This window comes from Anabas testudineus, chromosome 10 (assembly GCF_900324465.2).
Source record: "Anabas testudineus chromosome 10, fAnaTes1.2, whole genome shotgun sequence".
In the NCBI taxonomy this organism is placed as follows: Eukaryota; Metazoa; Chordata; class Actinopteri; order Anabantiformes; family Anabantidae; genus Anabas; species Anabas testudineus.
The window spans coordinates 20,525,485-20,548,747 of NC_046619.1; the positions used below are offsets into that span (position 1 = coordinate 20,525,485).

General features: G+C 41.8%; 1 protein-coding gene across 1 annotated transcript in view; it reads left to right on the top strand.

Annotated features, from left to right (window-relative positions):
• The window catches only part of spata5 (spermatogenesis associated 5), an 87,430-nt gene that overhangs the window by 11,403 nt on the left and 52,764 nt on the right, over positions 1 to 23,263 (top strand). Inside the window, exons 11-15 of the mRNA XM_026356999.1 lie at positions 4,192 to 4,346; positions 10,279 to 10,488; positions 12,801 to 12,854; positions 13,139 to 13,218; positions 16,188 to 16,314. Coding sequence (XP_026212784.1) covers positions 4,192 to 4,346; positions 10,279 to 10,488; positions 12,801 to 12,854; positions 13,139 to 13,218; positions 16,188 to 16,314 — 626 coding nt within the window. The remainder of the gene's footprint in view (positions 1 to 4,191; positions 4,347 to 10,278; positions 10,489 to 12,800; positions 12,855 to 13,138; positions 13,219 to 16,187; positions 16,315 to 23,263) is intronic.

Below are 23,263 nucleotides of genomic sequence, written 5' to 3' on the forward strand. Positions count from 1 at the left end.
TTGTCTTTGTCATCTCTGTGTGTTTGTGCACGTTAAGAGGACATATTATTGCGGTGTTTCAGCTCCGGGAACAGATGTCGGGTATTGTAAATACAGGTGCACTGAGTGTTCCGGAAGCCCCGGCGAGTAATGAAAACGTTCCTGCGGTTTTGTAATGGTGTAATGCCCAAAGCATTTCACAATTCATCTGAGGACAGCGTCGCTGGAGAGCTGTGGCTCAGCCTCGTGGGTGTTCAGTGCAGCACTACATTATCCAAAATAACACAAGTCGCAGTCCTGATTGTTCCCTGTTGAAATGCGGTGCTGAGGTGCAGATGGACTGGACTCGGTGGGTGATGATCTGCTGCTTCTGACAACGATGCTCTGAGGTTTCCGGTTTGAAACTGACAAGCATCCAAATGTTGCACTGAGATTTATTCAGTTTCTGAGTTGTGTGTGTGTGTGTGTGTGTGTGTGGACTATTCCTCAACTGATAGTAGACATTTGAGTAAAACCGTTCGTTATGTATTGATTGATTTGTTTACATAACCACATAATCAACAAAATATACTTTATAATTATAACTTTAAGTTGTCTGGAAGTCTCTTGAAGGGGTTCAGATCCAGCGACTGCTGACCGTAGCTCATCGTTGTCATTGTAGAAAAACTGTGATCATGCAGAGCAGCTGTGATTTACTGACTCTTTTCTTTAAGGGGTCAAATGGACCCAAACCATCAAAATGCCCCTCGCAGTATAATCAAGCTGCTGGATCCCCTCAGCTCAGGGTCAAGCATTCAGGGGATTTCCTTTCATTTGTCACCTGTCTATACATGTATTAGAAGCTGTTGGCTACTGTGCAGTTGGCTCAGGTGGGTGTTTTTGACAGTTGGAGCACCCAAATACAAATCCTTTGAAAACTGCCGGGATTTGCTCTTGTCCTTTTCCTGCCTGGGGAATTTTTAGTCTTTGTTACAAGGCTGTTATTATTGGATTCCAGTGCTGTGCCAGTGTTCCTACTGGTGTCATTATGAGTGTATAGCTGAAGGATACTTATAAATGTCAGTGGCTCTGTAGTTACTACAGCAGATACTCAGAGTTTGGTGTCATCACAGTTAGTTTAATGTTGTTGATTTTTAGGTAGAAAAACTGCTTCATTTGGAGAGGAGTCTTCATAATTAAGACCATCCGTGCTGCAAACTACACATACCTGTTCTCCTGTGTTCTCCCTGGCCAGCTTCAACTCTCCTTCCTCTCTTTCTTCTATATGTCGTTCGGGCCCTGCAGTGATGTTTTGCAAATGTGCATTCTTGTACATATACAGGGCCCCTTATTCTCTGAATTCCCACTAGATTTCTGGTGAATTTGAAGCATTTTGGAAAAGACGAGAGCAAGAAAGAAAAGAGAGGAAAATGAGTCCACATAAGGTTCCGATTAAATTGTGTTGTGTTGCCTCTTTTTTTTTTCTCTTCCCTTCCCATCGGATGTTTTCATAACTAAACCAAATGTGTGCTTGGAGTCAGCCAAAAGCAGTCAGGAGAGAGAGAATCCCTAAAGCAAAACGTTCAAGTCACATTGTTGAAGTAAGTTTCCGCTGCCCTCCGGGCGTCCAGGCTGTACTCCGAGCTCTGCGGCTGATAGACCCCATTTCCCCTATGGTCAGGGGTTCTCTGAAAGGCTTTTCATTACTGCTGGCAAAATGCTAGATCCACTCCAGACAGTTTCATATGATTCTTAGTGAAACATTTATTAAACATTTGTCAGCTGTGTTCTGTCCCCGAGGCTTGTATGCATCCATACTGTACTATTGACCCTTTAAACCTGAGCTGTCAGTCGGGCCCTGCTGCAGGAAAATCAGACTTGAGGTGCTGGATTTATGATTCATATCTAGAAACAAAACCTTTACACTAATGGAGAGTATGCAAGAATGTATGCTCCGGATTTGATATGGGAAAATACCAAAAACTTTTTTATCATCTGTCTCATTTATCTTAATAGAATAGATGTTTTATTCACATAAAACCTTCTTTCATATTTAGTTAAAAAAATTGTTTTTATTTGTTTAGTTTAAATGTTAAAATTTAAAAACAGATAACTACTTCACTAAAATAAGCTCAAACATTTGGTACAGTGTTTTTGCATTCTGCACAATTTTCCTTCTTCTTTGCTGAGTTTGGTTTAATTTCTGTTTTTCTCGTTAGGTTGCTTTTGTTTAGAAGGCTCAGTATAAATAGCAGTAAATAACAGTGAAGGAGGCTGAGGCCCTCCACCTTCACAGGGCAGGCAGCTGATGGTTTGGGGTTAGTGCATGTGGTGTTGTGGCTGGTGCTCCTCATCCCCTCCTTGCCCCAGCTTCCTTCCACATCCTGTCCTGTCTTGCCTTGTCCCTTCCACTCTAACCAGATGTTTTTGTGCAGTCTGAGTAGCCCTGGTCTGAAGCGTTAATGCAGATGAAGAAGTGAAGCAGCAGCCAGGTGGAATGATGGGATGTTTAGGCCTCCGAGATCGAGAGCAAGAAGGAGGGTGGGTGGACGGGGATAGAGTGTGAAAGATCGACTAAAAGACATCATACTCCAGGGAGCCAGCACTGGGGAACACATTGACCTCCCTGTGGTGTGCTCATGGAAGATAAACCTGCTTGCATTGATTGTGTTTCTCCTCCTCTTCTTCTCTTCTCTTCCTCTCGGTCCGTCCCTCGCCTCGTCGAATGGGTCCTGGAAAATATAAACAGGATGCAGTCTTGTCTGATCATAAATCCCTTCTTGTCTGCTCCCTGGCCCCCAGCCCTGGACCACGTCCGTTCCCCTCCAGCACTCTTCACCCCATCTCCTGCCCAGATCCTCCCCTTTAGCTCAGAAGAGGAAGCCAAGAGTTTCTGTGTGCTCGACTGTGTGATGTGTGCGCACATGTGCGTCGGGACTCGGCTGTGTCTAATATACTGTTACTGAACGCTGAGGTTGGAAACGTGGTTGTGGGCTAGTTTTGTAACTGCTAATCATTGCCCACATTTAGCGTGTAATTCATACAGATAAGTTCTGACTTTCCACCTGTAGGGGTTAGAACTGCACATCTTGGTGCAAGCTGACGTGCACATGCATCGTGCTTATTTGTCTTTATTTTTAGTAATGATTCCATGCACTGTTGCAGCCAGACCTACCTGTGAACCTTGTTATTTAGTTATGTAAATCGGAGGAAATTAGAGCTGTGTTCACTTGACTGGGACTTCTGTTGTGATCAGATCTATCTGTTTTCTAAAATAAAGCACAGATGTGAAGGAATATCCTCTTCACTGTCACAGAGAACAGGCCCTAGAACGGCCTTTAATCAATCTTCATTCCCCTGCCTGACAGAGTTAACAGCTTAAGTGGTTATTGAAATAGAAGTCCAATGACAGGAAGTTCCCACAGCCTTGCTTACACACGATAACTTCCTTTGAGCAAGGCACTTAACCACAGAACAGCTGGAATGTAAGTGAAAACTAAACACGGAGCCATAGTCGCTGAATTCATCCAAAACTGAAGAGTTTTACATTGGAGAACTGGCAGTTTATAAAAATCCATATTTGGTTTTCTCGATGGCCTTGATGATCTGAATAAATAAAATGTTGGTGCCTGCTTTATAGGAATGCCTTGTGTGTGTGTATTCACTCATCACCTCAGCAAATTGCAGAACTGTTTGTCTCCATCCCCTCATTTTGTCTTGAAATCTTTTCCAATACAACACAAAGCATTCTTGATATTAACACACCGCTGTTTGTTTTGCCGTTCAGATGCTGGAGTACCTGGAGCTGAGGGTATTCAGCTCTTAAGCACTTCAATTACACTTCCCTTCCCCTCGGCCTACTCTCTTTCCTGCCCAATAATACAAGCCCGATCATTTTTGCCTTCAAAAGGGGAATTAGTGTTCATTTTGAGATTTGCATTTGCTAGGTGTGGACCGTCAGAGCGTGTACAAGCCTGAATGTTTTCAGTATAAAGGACTGGATTCTTATGCGTTTGAAATAAAAACCCTCAAGCCACAACGACACAAACGTTCCTTCTTTAAACAAACACAGAAAAGTTTTCTGCTCTTTTGGATGCCTCATGGTTCATCGTCTCTAATGTCTTCTTTCTTTTTGGTTAAACTGACACCTCATCTGCATTTGTTGTTCTTTTTACATCACAACATTGTTGACAGACGTTCAGAATTAACCATTTGTAAATCTGCTCTCTGCAGGTTTGAGTGCACTGAGGCGAGCTCTGGGAGCTTCACAGCAACCCTCCGACCAGCAGCTGATGGGGGCAGTGACAGTCACTCTGCAGGACCTCCAGTGGGCCATGTCTGTAGTTAAGCCCAGTGCCATGAGGGAGGTTGCTATTGATGTCCCCAAGGTGCTGTAAACTCAGTTGCTAGTTCCCCTCTTTCTTTCATCCACACATGCTTTCTGTTCTTTTTTCTTTTTAGACTCGTTAAAAACTCACACTGAAAATTTATTTTGAAACTCAGTGAAAGTACAAGAAGACTTGAACTGCCCAAATATTGACCTCAAACTAATATTGACTTTCCAATTAATGGACGTGTCTGACTGCATGAATTAAGCTGTGCAGATGTTGTAGCAGTCACAGGTTTTGCATTTGCACCAGGAACTACGGCACAGTAACTACATTTAGCCGTGGTTTGTCTGGTCAATATGCAGGTAAGGTTGAACTGGTTCCTAGTCTCCTGGAAAAGTTCATGTGGTTGGAAACGGGCTATTCATTTTGAATGAAGGGATGTTTGCAGTTTGAGTGGTGAGAGAGCGAAGATAGAAAAGATTTAGCTCTAGTTTATTGTTGAGAGTCGTTGTTCTTGTTCAAAAGATGGAAACAAACAAATGAGAAAAGATTATTAGCATCTTTCCAGGAAAAAAACCAGTACAAAGAATATCACAATAAGAGACACTTAAACAATCTTAAGTCTAAAGAAACTGAGTTGGAGCCACAAACAGTTTTGAATTTCATTTTTCCCCCTGGACTCAAACAAGACACAGACTTACCTGCTACATGTCATATAGAACATGGATTGCAGAGAACCTGTGTTCATATGTTTCTAGTTTATGGCCTCACCATTAATGACACAGTGTGTATTGGATGTTATGTTTGTAATCATAATTAGTTGCGTCTTGCCTGCATTCAACCATATCGTGGCCCAAGGACAAAGCAAACTGGTTTATATCACTCAGTCTGTCTTAATTTACAGCTGTAGCCATAACAACATCACCACTTACTGGGACAAGAACAACTAGAAGGTCGTAAGCAGCAGTTTTATTTTCTACACATTAATAAAAGTCCTAAACTTGAATCTGGAATCGGCAGCACTTAAAAGATGGGGTCAAGCTCAAGAAGAGTGGGAATGACCCCGTGGCCATTTTACCCTCCACTGCAATGAAGATGAATCATCTTTGCTCTTAGTGGACAGGGGGTGAAAAGGGGAAAGAGAGCGAGAGAGGGGAAGGAGGGATGAGAGGACAGTGGTGAGACTCCAGGATGTTTTGGAGCTTGCATGTGCAAGACATAACGGACAGGAAGAGGGCTAACATCATGCTCCACCGGTAATTGAAAGCAGATCGGGTTGCTGACGGTTATTGCCAGCAACCAAAAAAAGAGAGAGGGAAGAAGAAGAAACGTCCTTCCTATGCTTTCACCCCCACCCGCCTCTCTCCGTCTCTCTCAGCGCTGTGCACTGAGCTCACCCAGAGACATTCAGTCCTTGCGGCCAGTTCCTGGAAACAAGAGAGACGAGTGACTTTGAGTTTGCTTTTTTTTTTTTATCTCCCAAGCGCAGCACAGCTGAAAGGCCAGCCACAGAGCCCCGGACTTGATTATATCCACATGAGTGCAAACATTTGTTTCTAATCCATTTTATATAAGAAACTTCCAGTGGTGCCGGATGAATACACGCCTCAAGTTACTCTGAAACCTTCTCAGATCATATATCTAGAGATTTGAATTTGAAAGATTATGCCTCTCGATTCAAGCACTTCTGACAGTCTATCTGTCCTCTATCTGGCAGCTCTCTTCTTTACCCAGCGTTGCTTTTTTTAACTAATCATCTTCCACTTTAATATTTTCATTTGGCAACTGTATAATAAGCCCATTTATTCTTCTATTTAAACTTATTCTGTGTCTCCCTTGAGATTTTTTTTGTCTGTGAAGTCCCCTGCACCCCCTTTTCACCCCATCAAAGAGCCTGAGAGGCCCCTTGTAAAGTTCGGAAAACAACAGTAAAAGATAATAACTGGGTCTCGTACAAAAAGAAACGGAGGGAAGAAGGGGGAAAAACACAGCACATCGAGGTGTGAGTCAAAACATTGCCTTCTAATTCCACAGACACTTCATTCGGGACATAAAGCACCTTGCAATTAATGCTGCTTTATATTGTTATATCTCACAATGACTCCAATATGTCTGCAGAGACGTGACCAAAAGTGCATCAAAGAGGGAGGCGACAACACTTCACAGTGTTCTGCTGCCTCGGTGGAAAGAGACGAGTAATTGAATGTATTCAGATGTTTGGCTGGAGGATGTCTCTAAAAGCCCCCAGAACACTGAATGTTGTTCAGATACGTAATAATACAGAAATAACTACTTAATGGTCTCCCACGACTTAGCACATAGAGAGTATTCCAGTAATATTGGGTCAATTGTAATGTGACAACAGTCACTGTTGTGTGGAAGTCGTGACACGAGGCTGCAACTCCTAAGGAGGTAACATTATCAGTTGTGTTGTTGTTTTAGCCTATTGATTACAGACAATATAAACTTTGCATAACGATGAACATTTTAAACATATTTTCTACTTGACTGACAGTGATTGTAATTAATTTCTATTCACTGTCAAATTGAAACAGCAGAGTCTCAGAACGCATTAATACTTAATAACATAACTCAAACTAATAGAGACATTTTAGTTGCGTTCAAGGACACTTCTGATAATGCAGCAATGGCAGCTGAACAGCAACAATCTTAGACAAAAATTCAACATTAGCACTGTGCTATTACCTTCTAAAGCTTCCAATTTGCAATTATTTTAAGTTAAATACATTAAGTTGTGATAATAAACCTTCTAAAATTGTGAACCAAACCCACCCTAGACTAGTTTGTAGCTATTGACAGAATCGTCTCAGCTCAAGGTCCACTGACTGACTCAGTCTGGAGCAGCTGTTATCATGTGGTGTTTGTCAGCTGATGGATTTTTCTCACTTGTCATGAGACTATTCAGAGCCTAGGACTTTATGTCCGTGTCGGCTTTACTCTGCCGTGTGGCAAACGCCACGTAAAATGGTTGAAAGGTTCAGAACAACCAAACACACCTATGACATTGGTCCACCTTCGTCTGTCAGACAGCCCCCCCTCCAATGTTGTTTGTGTCATATCAGCTGCTGTTTCCCAGGTCACTAGTGAACTCTTAACCTCCATATACATTTAACCGTGTCTGCGTGGTTTCATGTCATGAAACTTCGTGGAAAACCGTTACTTCTTGGAAAGTAATTGATCATGTCCCATCCAACAAAATCCTTTTTCAAGGGAGGAGCATCACATGAAGTAAATATATGAAGTTTCCTTTTTTGATGTCAGATTAGTTTATAGTGCTACGTTCCACTGTTCACTTTAATTTGTGGCATTAATATTCCAAAACCAGTTTAAAGTTTAGTCTTTTACGTGGATCTCTGTAATATGCTTCAGTGGGTTGAGACACAGAGCGTCTTTGTATGTCGTGTCTCTGTTCTCTTTGCTTTCCTGGTCTTTTTATTGCTCTCTTGGTTCCTCCATCTCTCTGTATAAGGCCTGTTTCAGAGTTTCTTTTATCTCACTCCACTCATTTATTTCATTTCATTCCTCTCCGGACTTTCAAATAAGCACGGTTTACTCGCCAGCTTCCGGCCTATCTCCTCATCTCTACAACACTCCTCTCTCTCACTCCCTTCCTACCCTCCCTCCACTCCTCTCCCCTCCATCCGTCCTTTCCTCTTTCTCGCTCGGCGCTGTCCATAAATCGTTCGGTATTTCTGTGGCCAGACGCCAGGTTTCCATTAGGTGCTTCGTTCCCCGGAGACGGCGCCGGTGGCCTGGGATGTGTTACCTCTGGATGGAGAGCAGAGGGAGGGTGAGGGGGGAAGGAGCATGAAAGAGAGGGAGAGAGAGAAGGAAGTCAAAAAAAGGGAAAGAGACAGCAGTATGCAGCAATATTCAAGGGGACAGAGCAAAAGATGGCACGATAATGAGAGAGTGAAGTGAGAGAAGAAAGAGGCTGGAGTAGATACGATGGATAAGAAACAAGATGTGTGGGAAATTGAAGTTAGATGAATAGAAGAGGTACATGCTCTTTACTGGAGGTAACCTAGTGACATTCAGCAGTAATGTGATAAGAGCTTCAACCAGTGCACAGAACAGTAGCTCATGACCTCTTCAAAAAAGTCAAGAACTCAATGATATTATAGAGAAAACTAGCAAAATACACACATTTCAGAACCTAGAAACAGGAAATATTTGACATTTTTACTTGATAAACAACTTACATGATCCATAAATCATCAAGATTAATGGCAGTTAATCCTCATGCTTGATCTAATTGCTTTGTCAGCATTTTTTTTCCTCAGCTCTCAACCTGATTGTTTTAATGTCATTTTTCAAGTCATGTGGGAATTAGAAAATAAATCCTGGTTATGTCAGAAAGAGATCTCTCATAAGGTTTTTAAATCAGCCTGTTTATCTGTTTTATCAAAAGCCTGAGATGAAATACATGAAATGTTTTAGTTTGAGGTTTGACAGGTTTTCTAGTAATTGTTCCACAGTTTTAGCACTGCCATCTTCATCTCCATATTGACATTAGCCAATACAATGGGTTGGATGTGCACATGCAGATATGGACAGTAGATGCACGATGCTCAGACACAGCACATTGTCTTGGATGTGCTCTTGTAGAATTTCCACATTTGAATATTTGTGAAATTCAGACACACTGTCTAAGAAAAACTCTACTCTTTCCAGAAGCTGTACTCTCGCTGTTCTGTCCTAAAATGTGCTAAAAACACATGCAGTGGTTTATGTAGGAATAGAAACGAAATAAAGTCGGGGTAGGGGGGTGGTTCTCATTACTGACCTGCTGCATGAAGACACAGGTTTTCCAGTTAAGCAGGTTACTACAGGGCATGCAAAGACATCACTAACATGATTGCATATGTGCATGTGAATGTAATCAAAGACAAAGTGCCAAGTGTGGGAAGAAAGAAAATGAGTGCAGTAGATAAGACAGATAAGGAACAGAAAGATAGGGAGAAGCCAGCATGAAGGTAGATTTAAGAAAAAGAGAGAGATGACATACAGAGTAAAAAAGATGGGCGAGATACAGAAGAGGAGGAGGAGGAGGAGGAGGAGGTTTGGATAGAACTGAGCTAAAAATGTGAGGAAGTGACAGAAGAAAGGATGGGCAATGAAAAAAGAGACAGGAAGGATGAGAGAGGGATTTGGATGAGGATTTCTCCTCCTTATCTGCTTTATCTCCTCCGGTTGTTCACTGCCGGTCTCTCTCCCTTCCTCCCTCACTCCATCTGTCAGACAGACAGCTGTTGGCCAACTCCCTCTGTTGTTGTTCGCTCCGTCCCGAGTCTCCCTGATTCAACCCAAGCCCTCCGCTCCCCTGTCTCCCTCCAAATATGCTTTTATATTACACTTCTCTCCTCTCCCCGCTGACCCCCGTCATCAGTCTGGAAGGACTCGCAGTTCTCTGCAATTTACGGACAGAAGGTTAAAAAGGGGTTACATGAGAACATCAGTGACATCAGCGTCCAGTCAGAGCTTGTTTGGTTTGTTGAATTTATCGTTGGTGATGTGTTTGTGTTTGACCTGACACAGATGAGAAGGAGGATACTTGAGAAGAAGAAGAAGCCGAGTGAGTGAGTGCAGGACATCCGAACAATGCTGATGATTCATTTGAACTTGGCCACTGTCAGTAGGATGCTAATAATGCATCGTGTTTGATCACGTCACATGTTGGTTACATTTATTGTGGGTTTGCGTCATACTGGATTCTATACTATTCTTCTATTACTTCCTCTTTATCTATATTCTCTTCTACTAAGCTGTAAATTTCTTAGTTTTACTTTTACTACTTTTTCTCATTACCAATTTCATGTTACATGAAAAGTCAAGATATGAGATACTGTTTTATGTGTATGGGGTAAAAGAATAAAGAGGCCTCACTGTTGGATGCAACATGAGTTTCCACAGCAGCTCAGTGTAAATTAAGAAATTGTTGACTCCTAGCTTGTTCTCATAATTCCAGGTTCGCTGGTCGGATGTAGGTGGGATGGAGGAGGTGAAGCTGAAACTGAAGCAAGCCGTAGAGTGGCCTCTGAGGCACGCTGAAGCATTCACCCGCATGGGAATCCAACCACCTAAAGGAGTGCTGCTCTACGGGCCCCCAGGCTGCTCCAAGACCATGATAGCCAAAGCTCTGGCTAATGAAAGTGGACTCAACTTTCTGGCTATTAAGGTTAGTTTTCATGCACAACTGAGTCATAAGATCTTGACCAGAAGAGCAAAAGTATTCAGTACTCCACCGGTGCATTACTCAACCAACTGAATGTACCAAACTCTAGCATGTTATCCCCATCTCACATACAAACAAACATCAGTTGTGGTTTATTGTGTTGGTAATTCTGTGTGTTTATATATTTTTAACTTTATGAGTCTTAGTCACACGTGAGTGAGATTTGCAGGATGATTTAAGGTTCGGGATCATTGTACATATGATTAAAACCAAATTGGAGTCATGACATGTCCGTCCACCACACTGACCTCCACCCTCGTATTTTCCACTACTCCTCCTCTGCACTAAATGTTGGATCAGATTCATCCACCAGGAATTGAATTCCTAGGATACTGGGTTGGATTGAAATGTGTTTCCTTAACGACCTGGAGGTGGTCTGACTGACTAACTTCCTCTGCAGAGAGCTTCCTTGTCTGCCCTTTGACCCTTCTCATCCATCACCCCATCCTCTCTGCCACCCCCACTGTCACCCTCTCCCACCCATCTAGGCCTGGTTGACGGAGATTGATTGATCAGCTTGCTGAATTGTTGATCAGTGAATATTTTCAAAGCCGTTGCCATGCAAGACAGAAAGCTGTGACAGAAGCTCTCAACAAGTGTCATTAAGCCATCAGCAAATGCTGCTGTGACCTGCTGGCAGCTTTTAAATTTAGCTTTGTCTGTGTTGTTTCAGCAGTCAGTAGCTAAGCTGAGGTTTTTCTTGAAATGCTTTCAAACTTTTGTTCCATACGTCGGACTACATACTCCTCGACACCGAACTTTGTACTTGATACAAAGGTAAGATTTACATCAGTACTACTGAAATCTCAAGATGCAGGTTTCAAGTCACGAGAAAGTGAATCTACTCTGTGAGAAGGGTTAGAAACATCCTGTCCTTCCCGCTGAAAGCTGCTCTCCAGCATCTGCAATAACAGTATCAGGTTTTTCCAGTGCAGCAGTTGCTTTGACATAGATACGTTATCCATATTTAAATGTGGATACTTTAAGGCTCACTCTGTTTCCTCTGTGTGAAAAAGCCCTATTATCATCTTGTCAATGTCAGTTTCCTCCCACTGCAGCCACTCAAACACACTCACATCCGCAGATGCATACGTGCACACAAACACACAGTCGGCACACACATGGCTCATATCTGTACAGTGTCACTGGTTTTTAAACTCACCATGTCCAGCCCTTGGCTCTGCCACAGAGAGAGGAACCTGGGATTAATGAGTCAGCCTCCACACTTACTACAGGAGACAAAAGGGCTGGGAGTTAAGTGTCGTCTCCTCCGTCAGCCCAGAGGTGTTGAAAGGGTGGATTGCAGGAGAGGAAGTTGCTCTGAGGGTTGAGTGGATGTTTATCTGCTTCTGAGCAAGAGAAAGAAGAGGGAGGGAAGAACTAAAAAGTTAAAAGAAGACGAAAGAAGGTATAGGAGGTTCAGCTGTTAAAGTGGACATGTGAGTGAAGTTAGTGATCCTGGCTGCACCTATACTCATAGGAGCCTCGGGTACATTATGTAACCTGCATTAGGTTTAGTAGCAGAAGTGTTTGTCACAGTATGTAACATGAAGCACATGAAGGTGACACACAGTGAAACACCCACCACCCAGAATCTGTTTTTCTAACTGCCTATATTCAGTATGGTCACAGTTCTGTCGTAGTAAGTTGTAAGCAGTGATAGTAACTATACACAAAAAGTTGCATTCCAGTCGAATGAGGCTCTGTTAAAGCTGGTAGGTCTTGTGAGTGACTGTGGGAGATGTAAGAGCTGCAGTAATTTAATCATGTTAGAGTGTAACAGCACCCTGCCTAGAGTTGGTAACAGAGCCGTCATTTAGTTTGAAGTGTAGAAACAGTAGCAGTAGTTAGGCTGTAAGAGCAGTGGTAGTACTCCTAGCAAACATGGTACTGCAATGACCAGACAGTGGGAAATCAATTTCCCAGCTAAACCACAGATTTTACCCATAAAACTAAAGCAGTACTCAGTTTACACTAAACCAGAAGAAACAGTCACGGCCTGCTCTGCTTCACTGACTTTCTCACACTGTGCTATCACTGTTTTACCATGTTGATCTTTTTAATCTCCAAACCGTGCAGTTCCCAGAATAACCAGTGTACTGAATGCCAGCTAATGCAGTACTTTACAAATCATAACCGTGATTAGTCACAACAGCGAATAATTAGAAATGTTTGAATCTGATACTTTAAATTCATTTCAAGTTGTCAACATGTTGAATCTGAACGCTCAAATCCCTTAAACTCTTTTCTGTCAGGGGCCAGAATTACTGAGCAAGTATGTTGGGGAGTCTGAAAGAGCTGTGAGAGAGGTAAGAACACTAGACGTCACTTGTTGGATTATAATACTCACATATCTTCCAATCTTTTCTAGTCACATCATCTTTACAAAACTGAGTTGTTAAAGTTGTTGATGCCTGAATATTTTTAGAGATGTATGTAATGAACGGATGACCTGAGCTGTAACGTATGACATTAATGAGCGCCCCATTTCCTGTGTATGTTTGTGTGCACTTCTGGCTGAGAATGATTCATTGGCCCTGTTAAATATTTGTTCTGTTTTTCTCTCCTCTATTGTTGCTGCTGCCGCTCGCAGGTGTTTCGGAAGGCGAGGGCCGTCGCTCCCTCCATAGTCTTCTTTGATGAGATTGATGCTCTCGCCAGCGAAAGAGGAAGGTACACTGTGTTCCTTCTTTTAATATCGACAGAGGCCTAGAATTAGAATAAGCATTCACACCTGATAAATATGGACTTCCTCCTTTAAAGTCTTTGGCTTATTGTTCACTGCTGACTGCTGCTACTGTCCAGTGTTTTCAGAGCCGTGGTCGTATATTGTCCTCGCTGTGGTCTACTTTAATTTACTGGCTGTAGCGTGTGTCCCCACACTTCTCACAAAGATTCACTTATGAACAGATCGAGCAAACATCCCAAAAAGTCTGCATCACTGCACTATCAAAGCCGGCCACTCGGTTCCCATGGAGTCCTCTTAGACTCTTGCGGCTTTTTGCTAGCGGCGCACACAGAACATAGTCTTGTCCGGAGGCGCTTTAGTGGGATGGCACTGGGAACATCTGTGGCTTAAAGGAAGGAGGATGGGGGGGCAGACAGAGGACACAGACCGGAGGCACACAAACACTTCATTGTGCCCTTCCACAGCAGATGGGGAGGCCAAATATGCAGCGTGCTTCCTGGTAAACCAGTCGATGAAACTAAATGTTGTAGGAAGAAACTCAGAAAGGCCAACGAGTCCTTATAACTTCTCTAAGTGGCATCTAACATGCAACACATTTTGGCCACTAATCTTTGCCACTAATTGTGATATTTTTTTTAGGTAAACAAAAGATAAATAGTATATTTACGTTTAACTCTCTATGAACATGCTTGTACGTCAGTACTAACTTTTCAATACTTGAGTGAGTTTTTGTGTGTTGCTTGTCCTCTTTTCCACCATTTGTCATTATTTTCTACCTTATATCCCATTTCACTTGCTTAAGTTGCTTCAATCAACAGACAGAATTTCGAATTTCCACAGAAATCAGAAACAGTTTGTTTTTTCACTTTGATGTTTCAGTGCAGTCCTGATTCATTTCCCGTGTTCACCATACGATTCTACTTCAACCTGTCGTCATTAATCAGTTTTTTGCCAGTGAGACTGTCAAGTTCTCTTTGCATTTACATTCACAGTATGAGTGAGCTTCCATCTCCTTATCTCCATGTGTAATTTTACAAATGTACTCTGTGACTCAGGCTCTCCACCCAGTTGCAGCTTGCTTTCACCAATAAAGCAGCACAGGGCCTGTGAGGCTGGACCCGTGCCTTGAGGCCACTCACCATTTTAAAAATGCACTCAGCGCTGATCAGTAAAGGTTATTTATTGGTCTTCACTTCCTGCCATGTTTAATCAATGAAGTGGCTCATGCACGCCAACAAGAATTCAAAACTGTTAACAAAACCAGGCAAAGTGTGCTATGTGTATTTTTCTCAAGGCAGGAAATGAGAAGCACCTGTAAATCAGTCAGCCTACCTGCCACGAGTCCAAACTGGTGGATTGAAATGACGGCAGGAGGAGATGAAGAATAGGGAGAGACTTATACAAACAGGCAACACAGAGGTTGTGATTGACAGATGATAAAACTGAAATGAAGAAGGATCATTTAGAGAAAATGATCATTAGATGTGGAACAAACACCATAAGTGAGAGAATATGAGATGTTTTCTTTCTCCATTTATTACCTCCCTCGCTCATTGTGTCTCTGTCTCTCCTCCTCCTCTTTCACTCGTGTCCCATCTTTCTTCATTTTCTCCCCGTCTGCCTCTTTGGTTTTCTCACATCCTCTCTCCTTTCATCTCACCCTCCATTGCTCTCTCGTACCCCACCCTCTATCACCACCTTTTTTCTTTCCTCACAGACTTTTTCACTTCTCTCTTTCCAACTCATCGCTCTGTCCTGCTCTCCCAAAGCCTCTTCCCCCTGTCCTTTTCCCTCCACCATCTCCCGTCCGCCAAACTTTCTTTCTCTATCCCCCTCTCTCTCCCTTCATATCTCAGTGACAGAGCTCCTTTGTGTTCGCCTGCAGCCTTGTCTCTGCTAATAATGTCTGGCACTTCCGCTGGCCCTGTCAACAGAGACTGTGTGTGTGTTTGAGCTGGGAAGGGTGGCTGTCTGCACTGCGCTATAGAAAATAACCGCCTTGTAATACAGGGTCTAACACACTGATGAGTTTCTTAAAGGACAAGGTGGTGATTTTCTATATTATATCCTGCTATGAACAACTTCTGCTGAAATTATCCTGGGTGTAGCCAAGACCTGATATACAGTAGCTTATTCCGCTGGGCTGTAGAGTTCACTTGGAGAAATTGTAAAACCCCAGTCAGTCTGAGATGGGTCAGTCACTCATCCAAATACAGGTGGGCTTGAGGTGATTCACCTTGTCTTAGTAATAAAAGCTGCTGCCTGACAGGACAGTACAGAACTGTGGTCGTGTACATTATTTGAAACACTCAGGTGATATTACACTTCAGTATTTTCACAGATGTGCAGCATTTATCCACATCATTCCAGACAAGCCGACATACAGTATGTGTTGGGTTTGTCGATAGAAGGCTGCTCTATTTGACAGGCCTGTTCTGTTTTCTGCTGACTTGTTTTGAATTCAGTTCAGTAGGATGTCATTGGCATGGAAAACTCACTTTTACTGCCAAAGTTGTTTTAAGAACAAAAAAAAAAAGAGTTAATGAAAGAATCTGCTAACAGAGTGGCTGAAACTATGCAGAAGTTCCCTGCAAGTATTCAAGAACTGGACAGTCGTTGTTGTTGTTGTGTAATTCTCCAAATATTAGTGATGAATAAGAAATCTTTAAAGCATGTGTTGTATCTAACTCCGGAGAGAAGTTGAGTTCCTCCAGTTATACATTCCTTACAATTATGTGTATTTTGTCTGTTATGTCTTTCATTTATTTTCCAGGGGTTTTATTCTTTTGTCAGTTTATTCCTTCACCGTACACACAGTGCAGTTTTTCCTCCCACCCATCTAACTGTAAATAATCTAACTGTGCCTACATACGTCCGTCCTACAGTCCAACCATCTATCTACACATCAGTCTGATCTCTGTTCTCCTCTTTATGTTCTCATCCAACCTGTCAGCTCCTCAGGCTCCGGTGGTGTAGGCGACCGGGTCCTGGCTCAGCTCCTGACGGAGATGGACGGCATCGAGCAGCTCCGAGACGTCACTGTGCTGGCCGCCACCAACCGGCCCGACATGATCGATAAGGTAAACAGACGCTGTCTCACTGTCTTTATCTCTCCTTCCTCCTCTTTGGTCTGTGATTGATAAGGTTGAGGAGATGGCGTGCGTGTGTTTCCCTTGTCTCCTCCTCTCCCTCCCTTTCTCTGTTGTGCATGATTGATAAGGTTAAAGGTCTCTAGCTCCAGTCCGTCCTCCTCGCCTCTCTTCTGTCTGTGTAGATGCTTCATCTGTGTTGTTATGTTGAGGTTGAATTCATTGAAAGATTTTACACTTGGTTTGATTTTAGGTGTATTTATATCATGTTTGTAGTGATTTAATGTTTAGCTTTTTGGCATAAAGGTATGGACCCATCATACTGACTACAAACATGACTCCACATAATAGGTTTGGTCTAAAACATCCACAGACTGGTTTGGTAGAGAGTTCAACCCACTAAGGTTGGAAGTACAACCATTGTTTCTGTCCGTGCTCCATTTTTTAATTTTTCTACCCTTTTATCTCTTCCTCTTTCCATCCACAAAAGCTTCTTTGGTCTCTTATCCACCCATCTCCGTCCTAATGAAATTTCCTGAGTGCTGATCAAAGATGGAGTCTGTGCCTTGTCAAAAAGGACACAGGAAAGGAAAATGTTGCAGCACCCCTTAAGCTCCTACTCAGACAGCCGTCTGTCTCTGTCTTTCTTCTGCTTTTTTCCTCTTTGGGCCTCCTCCTCTGAGTGGCCTAAGAATACTTTAATAACACAGATTCTCTCAGGATTCTGTGTGGTGTCCTCTCTGTCCACCATTAAAATCTAAGAATAACAGCACATATCTAAACTCATGTATTGATCGTCACAGTTTAGCAGTTCATGAACTGTTTGGACAGAATAATAATGATCGTGTGTCTTAAAGAATTGAGCACCGAGAGCACTGTGGTTGTGTTATACTGTATAAACTGGGGACTGTTTGAATACATACTCTACTCCACCCCCATCCCATTTCTGGCTCACTTGTGGAGTGGTGATCCATTGCTGCAGTGAGGGGGGAAGCAACTTCCTCCACCTCTGCAACTGGTTGTCATCTCATTTCAAACTCCATTAGCAGCAAATCAGCTAAGAAACAGCGTGAGTGTGGGTTTGTGTGGGAGGGGGGAAAAGATGCACCGTAGGTAATGGGTCAAGCCCCTGGGGAGACAGATGGGAAACCCCAGGTGTCCTTCCACGAGTTGGCCTCCCTCTCAGGAAGTAGTCTCCTGCACACACCCCCTACAGAGGGGTGTGTGTTGGTTTAAGTCATTTGAATGAGGAATCCATGAACTATATTGGGAAAGGAAGCTGCCAAATGGATAAGCACCCCCACCCCACTTACAGTCTTAACACCCTATCTGCCTTTACCACCCCTTCACCATCACCAACACTGTCAGCTCACTCCGGAGATGAGCAGGCATTTCCATACCAATAGCAGGATATGATAGGACAAATGAAGATTAATGGGACCCTTGAGTGTCAGTGAAGTCATTGTCAGCTGTTGGTGGAAGAGAGGAGGCTCCTAGGGGCCTCTACTGTTTGATGGACAGAGTGAGAGGAAAAGAGGGGAGTAAGTGGTGTTTGCTTTAGTTTGAAAGGAGCAGGCCTGCTGTCCGTCTTTCAACCGCTGCTGCAGGACAGCGTGGATTTCCTGTTCTTATCAAGTTGTTTCTCCAGGTCAGAATAATGTTGTTTTGAGTTGGACAACACGTTTTGTGGCATCAGTGTCAGATGAAAATGTATTTAGTAGATTTAATAACATTAATATTCTGTAGTCAGCTAATAATATTATTTAACAGACTTTAACATTTCTTTTTTTCTGAGCTCTTCTCTTCTATAATTTACATTTTATGGCCTTTATCATCTGGTAAATACTCCATTATACTTTTGTCAAAATGCCAAAGTCTTACTCAAGACATCGTGTGCTTTCACATGTGCACAGCTCGTGAACTTCCTTGTATTACATCTGTGACAAACATGATCAGTTTTGCAACAACATGTGGACATAATGACTAATGTGCCTGAATCATATCCTAACAAATAGCCAACAAATAGTTTTCACACAAGCACAAATGGTACCTCCCTCTGCCTTTGTAATAAATAAGTGACAAATATAATTCAAATTATTGCTTTGTCACAGCTGCAGACAAGCCAAAGTGATTTGTTTTTGTGTCCGACACGTGTGCATGTTCCTTTAACATCTACATCACCATCTGTTGTAAATGCTGTATACATGTCACCACACAACATCCCTTGAAGCCTCTTCTACGCCATCCAACCAATCACCCAGGCACGTCTCTGACTTGCTGTGACTGGTCTGTAGTAATTGATTAGCACCACCAGGAATATGTATCCACTGTTTGGTAGGAAGAACCCCCTGCTACTCTGTTTGCGAATCAGCTGTCTATCTAGCATGCTGTGCACACAAACACACACTCACACACATTTGCTCCAACAGGACGCCCCTTTCACCACCTACAGTTGGTCGAAAACCACACTTTCATGTTGTTATTTTCCATTTTTAGCTTGTTGTTGTGAATCCATAGGTGTTTTATTCCTGCGGAAAGACACTGTTGATTGGTTTGTTTGCTGTATGGCCCCTAACTATGCTTCACCCATAGGAGCCATGGCTACTTACAGTGGAGAAGATTACTAGCAGATGGGCTCTTATCAGATCAAATTAAAGATGATAGAAAGCACTTGGGGCCTATACATGCAGTTCATCTGGTTGCATTGGGCATAAGACAGTGATGTCGAATACGACTTATTTTACTTTGGACACTTTGGGCTTGTATCTAATTTCTACAGATTCAAAAAGCTGCCATTAATATTGTTATTTTATAAATGTAAATATTGTTCAAATGTAGGTTTATTGTCAGATCAAGCTCTGACAAATCTGAAAGCAGTGGCCCACCCACTTACAAACTTCCTCAGTGTTATCTGCTTATTTTACTCCGCTTGTTATGGGTTGAATTGTGCCAAGATGCCGTTTGACTCACCTACCAGCTCCCCAGGCATGTTAACATACTGGAAGAATGACAACAAATAAAAGGATGGTTCCTTCCTAAGTATACTGTTTGCTAAAGTTTTTCAAAAACCACTAAACTTTTTTTTTCTCATTACACAGTGTTGAAATCACGCATCTGGGTGCATACCTGTGAAAGAAATCGTAATATAGCCATTTTCAGCAGATTCATGTCTATATTATCAACATTTAAATATATATTTCTGATAAACAATGATATAAAACTAAGTTTGTGTCTCAACATGATTTTGACCATCTAAAGAGAATATTTGATAGAAGATAAAACATTGCACGGTTCATCATCTTCTAACAGTGTAAGGACACTGCTCTGTAGAAGCGTTTCTATCGTCTCTGTTTACAGACTCCTCCCTCCGAAAATCAGCCCATTGTGCTGTAGTGTGACTTCTGAACAGGAGATGGTGCCAAACTTGAAATGGATCAGTTCTTTTAAAAATTATGTTCAATGCTGCCCATTTCTAGAAATGAAAAAACGAATTACAAATGGTTAGAAAAACATGTGACCGTTTTGCTCAAATGGAAAAATAGGAGCTTCGGAATTTAGGGGTTCAGCACCCAATAAAATATTTAGAGTTATGTCTGCAAGAATAAAAGAAGATTATGGTATTTTTTACCACATGTACTGCATAGCAGCTGGTAGTCCAGTACAGTCGTCTTGCTTATTACGTCTGAAAAAATAAAATCTAATATATTCAAACAAGAATCATTCATCTTATAATGTTATGAAGCAGAAATGTTGCAAATTGACAATAAATATTTTTTCCACATTACACTAAAACTAGCTGTGAATACTGTGTAACACTGAAACACGAGGATAAAGCATAGAGCCTCGTGGGGTGTTTTATGTGCCTTACTGGTCTTGTGTCCTCACATTCTTCCAGTAACACAAGCTATAGTTGTAATAGTCAAAACCAGTCCAACAAGTGTGAGTGAGCGAGGCCTCCTTTCTAACCCAAGACCCACAAAATCCACCATTTATATCTTCTGGATTGAGTGGATTTTCCTCTCCTGTACATTTTAATTTTAAGTATAACTGCAGTGTATCTGACACCTTGCCTTCTTACTAACTACTAACTACTGTATATGGGGCATGTTAATAAAAGGTGCATTAATTCAGAAAGTCCTTTTGTAGCAGTGAATACCTGAGATCAGACCCGTTTTAAAAGCCTCAACATCTGCCAGTGTTTTCCTTGCTAGTCTGGACATTGCTAATTGTAATCACAGTTGAATTCCACCAGACTATAATTAGTGGACCTCTTGGTAAATATTCAGGCATTAGCTGAGACTAGCTTTGATTTTTTTTCCGTCTCCTCTCCTTCTCTTTTGTTTGCATTCACAGCTCACACCAGCATGCGTGTTTGTGGCTTTCTCTGCTTGTATGCTTGCATGCTGGTATCTCAGATCCTAATCAGTGGTGTTTCGCAAATGATTTATGCTTTTGTTATCACCTTCCTGGTGAACCAAAATGGTGAGGTTTCCCACCTCATGGCGAGTGAATATCAAATGAGTAATTATTCATATTAAAGAAGGTTAAATTAACTTTTATACTCAGTATAATCATTGGATCTCATTGCCATGTTTGATGTGATGATGATCCATTCCATGGTTCATTAATCCTGTGATTTATTATGTGTAAATACTTATTTTTGTTTGTTAAATGCCAAAAAATGCCCACTGTGTGATCAAACAGATTAAACAAAAAATGTTTTGATTGAATTTATTAGTTGTTCTGTAACTTTTGATTGTATCACACAGTAGATCAGAAACTTTTCCTCCACAGAGTGTTAAAAATTGATTTTGAAAGTTCATTTATACTCTTGTAAACAGCTGTTGACATCACAATATGTGTCAATTAATCTAATTTTGGTCGACTAATTAAAAGCTAGTGGTAACCCTAAATATGATTCCAGTGTAAAACAGCCTAAAGCACCACACGTGTGTGTATCTAAAGTACAGTGTGCCGAATACTCTTAATTCCTCCTTCCATAAAGACTGTGCATTATGATTTAAGTGAAGACAACCTTCCTTGAACACTCAAAGCATTTCACTCTTTGTTATGTGGCCTCACAAGAGGGCATCGGAGGATCCTCAGTTTCGCTCTTTGAATACCTTTTGTTTTGCCTTTTCTTTGGCAGAAACCTCCTCCTGAGCCTTGCCTCAACTCAACAGGAAACAACCCTTAGCTAAAAGAGAGACTATAAGCCAACCAGTCAAAACAGGCCATATTTTATTTTGTGTTAGACTGACGTTATCATCTCCCAAGCTTTGCTGGAATCTCTGTTGGTGCTGTCTTAAAGGATTAAAGCTTATTCATTGTTTTTTCCTGACTACACAGTTCTGAATAGGGCCCTGCTGCCACAGTACAGGACGTCCTGCTGAAGTCGAGCTGTGGATATTATCCACACTGTTACTAATGTTTTTCTGCTTAAATCCTGCTTTCTTCTCTCTAAATGTAGCTTTTTAAACAGTTTTCGTCCAAAGCACACCAGCCTAAATTGAGTTCTAAATATTAATCACTAGCGTAGTGTAGGTGTTATTCTCTGCTTAAATACTGTTCTTTCACTGTCCCATTTTGAGAGTATTCAAAGTATTTCCTGCCCTGATTATGTTTCTAAGATGCAGTAATGAGAAGGCACTAGTGAGAGTTTTGGCTTGTGGATTAGTGAAGCTACAGTGGCAAAAGAAAACAAAAAGTGTGTGTGTCTTTGCGAGGAAGTAACGGGATACCACCTGGGGATGGATGAGCTCTGGGAAGCTGTGTGCGTGTGTGTTTGTGAGCATTGGGGAGGCAGGATCCCCAGGCTAGTATCAAACTTCAAGGGCTATATTAGTATCAGTTTACACATGTGTGCATCCAAGAATACCATATCAAAAAGCCTAGAATCCAACCAAATGTAGAGGAAAAACGTTATGTAGCGTATAGAGCTTTCTACAACATTCAAGGAATTTAGTAGTAATGTGTGTATGTATCAAAGATAAACTTTTAAAGTCGTAGACATGGAAAGGAAGAAACAGCTTATAGGCTAAATGTTATCGTAGCTTGTAATAAAGTGGGTTGTGTGTTTTTATTTCTTGACAAAGTGCTCTTTATGTTGAGGGGTCCAGAAGAAGTAGAAGTTGCCATTTATAAATGAATCCACTCTGCACTTCTGTTAGCTATACTCTTCTGTTTTGGTGAGCGAGAGAGAGAAAGACATGAGGATGGTGTAGTGAGGTGTGTGTATGTGTTTGTGCGTGTGTGTGTGTGTGTAAAGGGGTTGGAGAAGAGTGAATGAGGGAGGGATAGGGAGGAAATGAGGGCTCTTTGTGCTCTGCTACCTGGCAGACATCTCCAGCATGTGTCGTCTTGCCTCTTGGCAAGCCGAGACCACCGGCGCCCTTGGAATGCTCTCAGTTCAGGAAATCTCGTTTATTCTCATAAATGCTACTAACCTCATCTTGCAATACTGCTGTAGAGCTAGTAGTGTGTTCTTCTTTTTGCATCTCACCATGTCTTTATTCTTTCTTTATCGTCTTGATATTAGAAATTACACACAGCATAGTAGCAGATCTGTTTTTATTACTCTTCAGTGCATAATTGTCTTGCAGTCACTGTCCGTAGAAATCAGTATATCCTAGTTTCCCTACAGATGATTGTAAGTCTGCTTGCTGTATATGTGCATATGCATATGGGTTAAATTTGGAGACCTTTGCATATGTGTTGCTGTTATACTTTTACAATAGACACGCATCTTCACTAGGGGCAGTGTTGTGTTTGGCAAAACTAAATACATTTTGGAGCAAAGATGTAGAATAAATCTGGAAACAGAACGTCCCACTGGTGACAAATGTGCCAGTGTTTTTGTAGAATTTGCTAATGTCACAAAGATTTGATGTTTGAATAATATTTTACCACATAATCTAAATTCATAGTTAGATATTAGTTG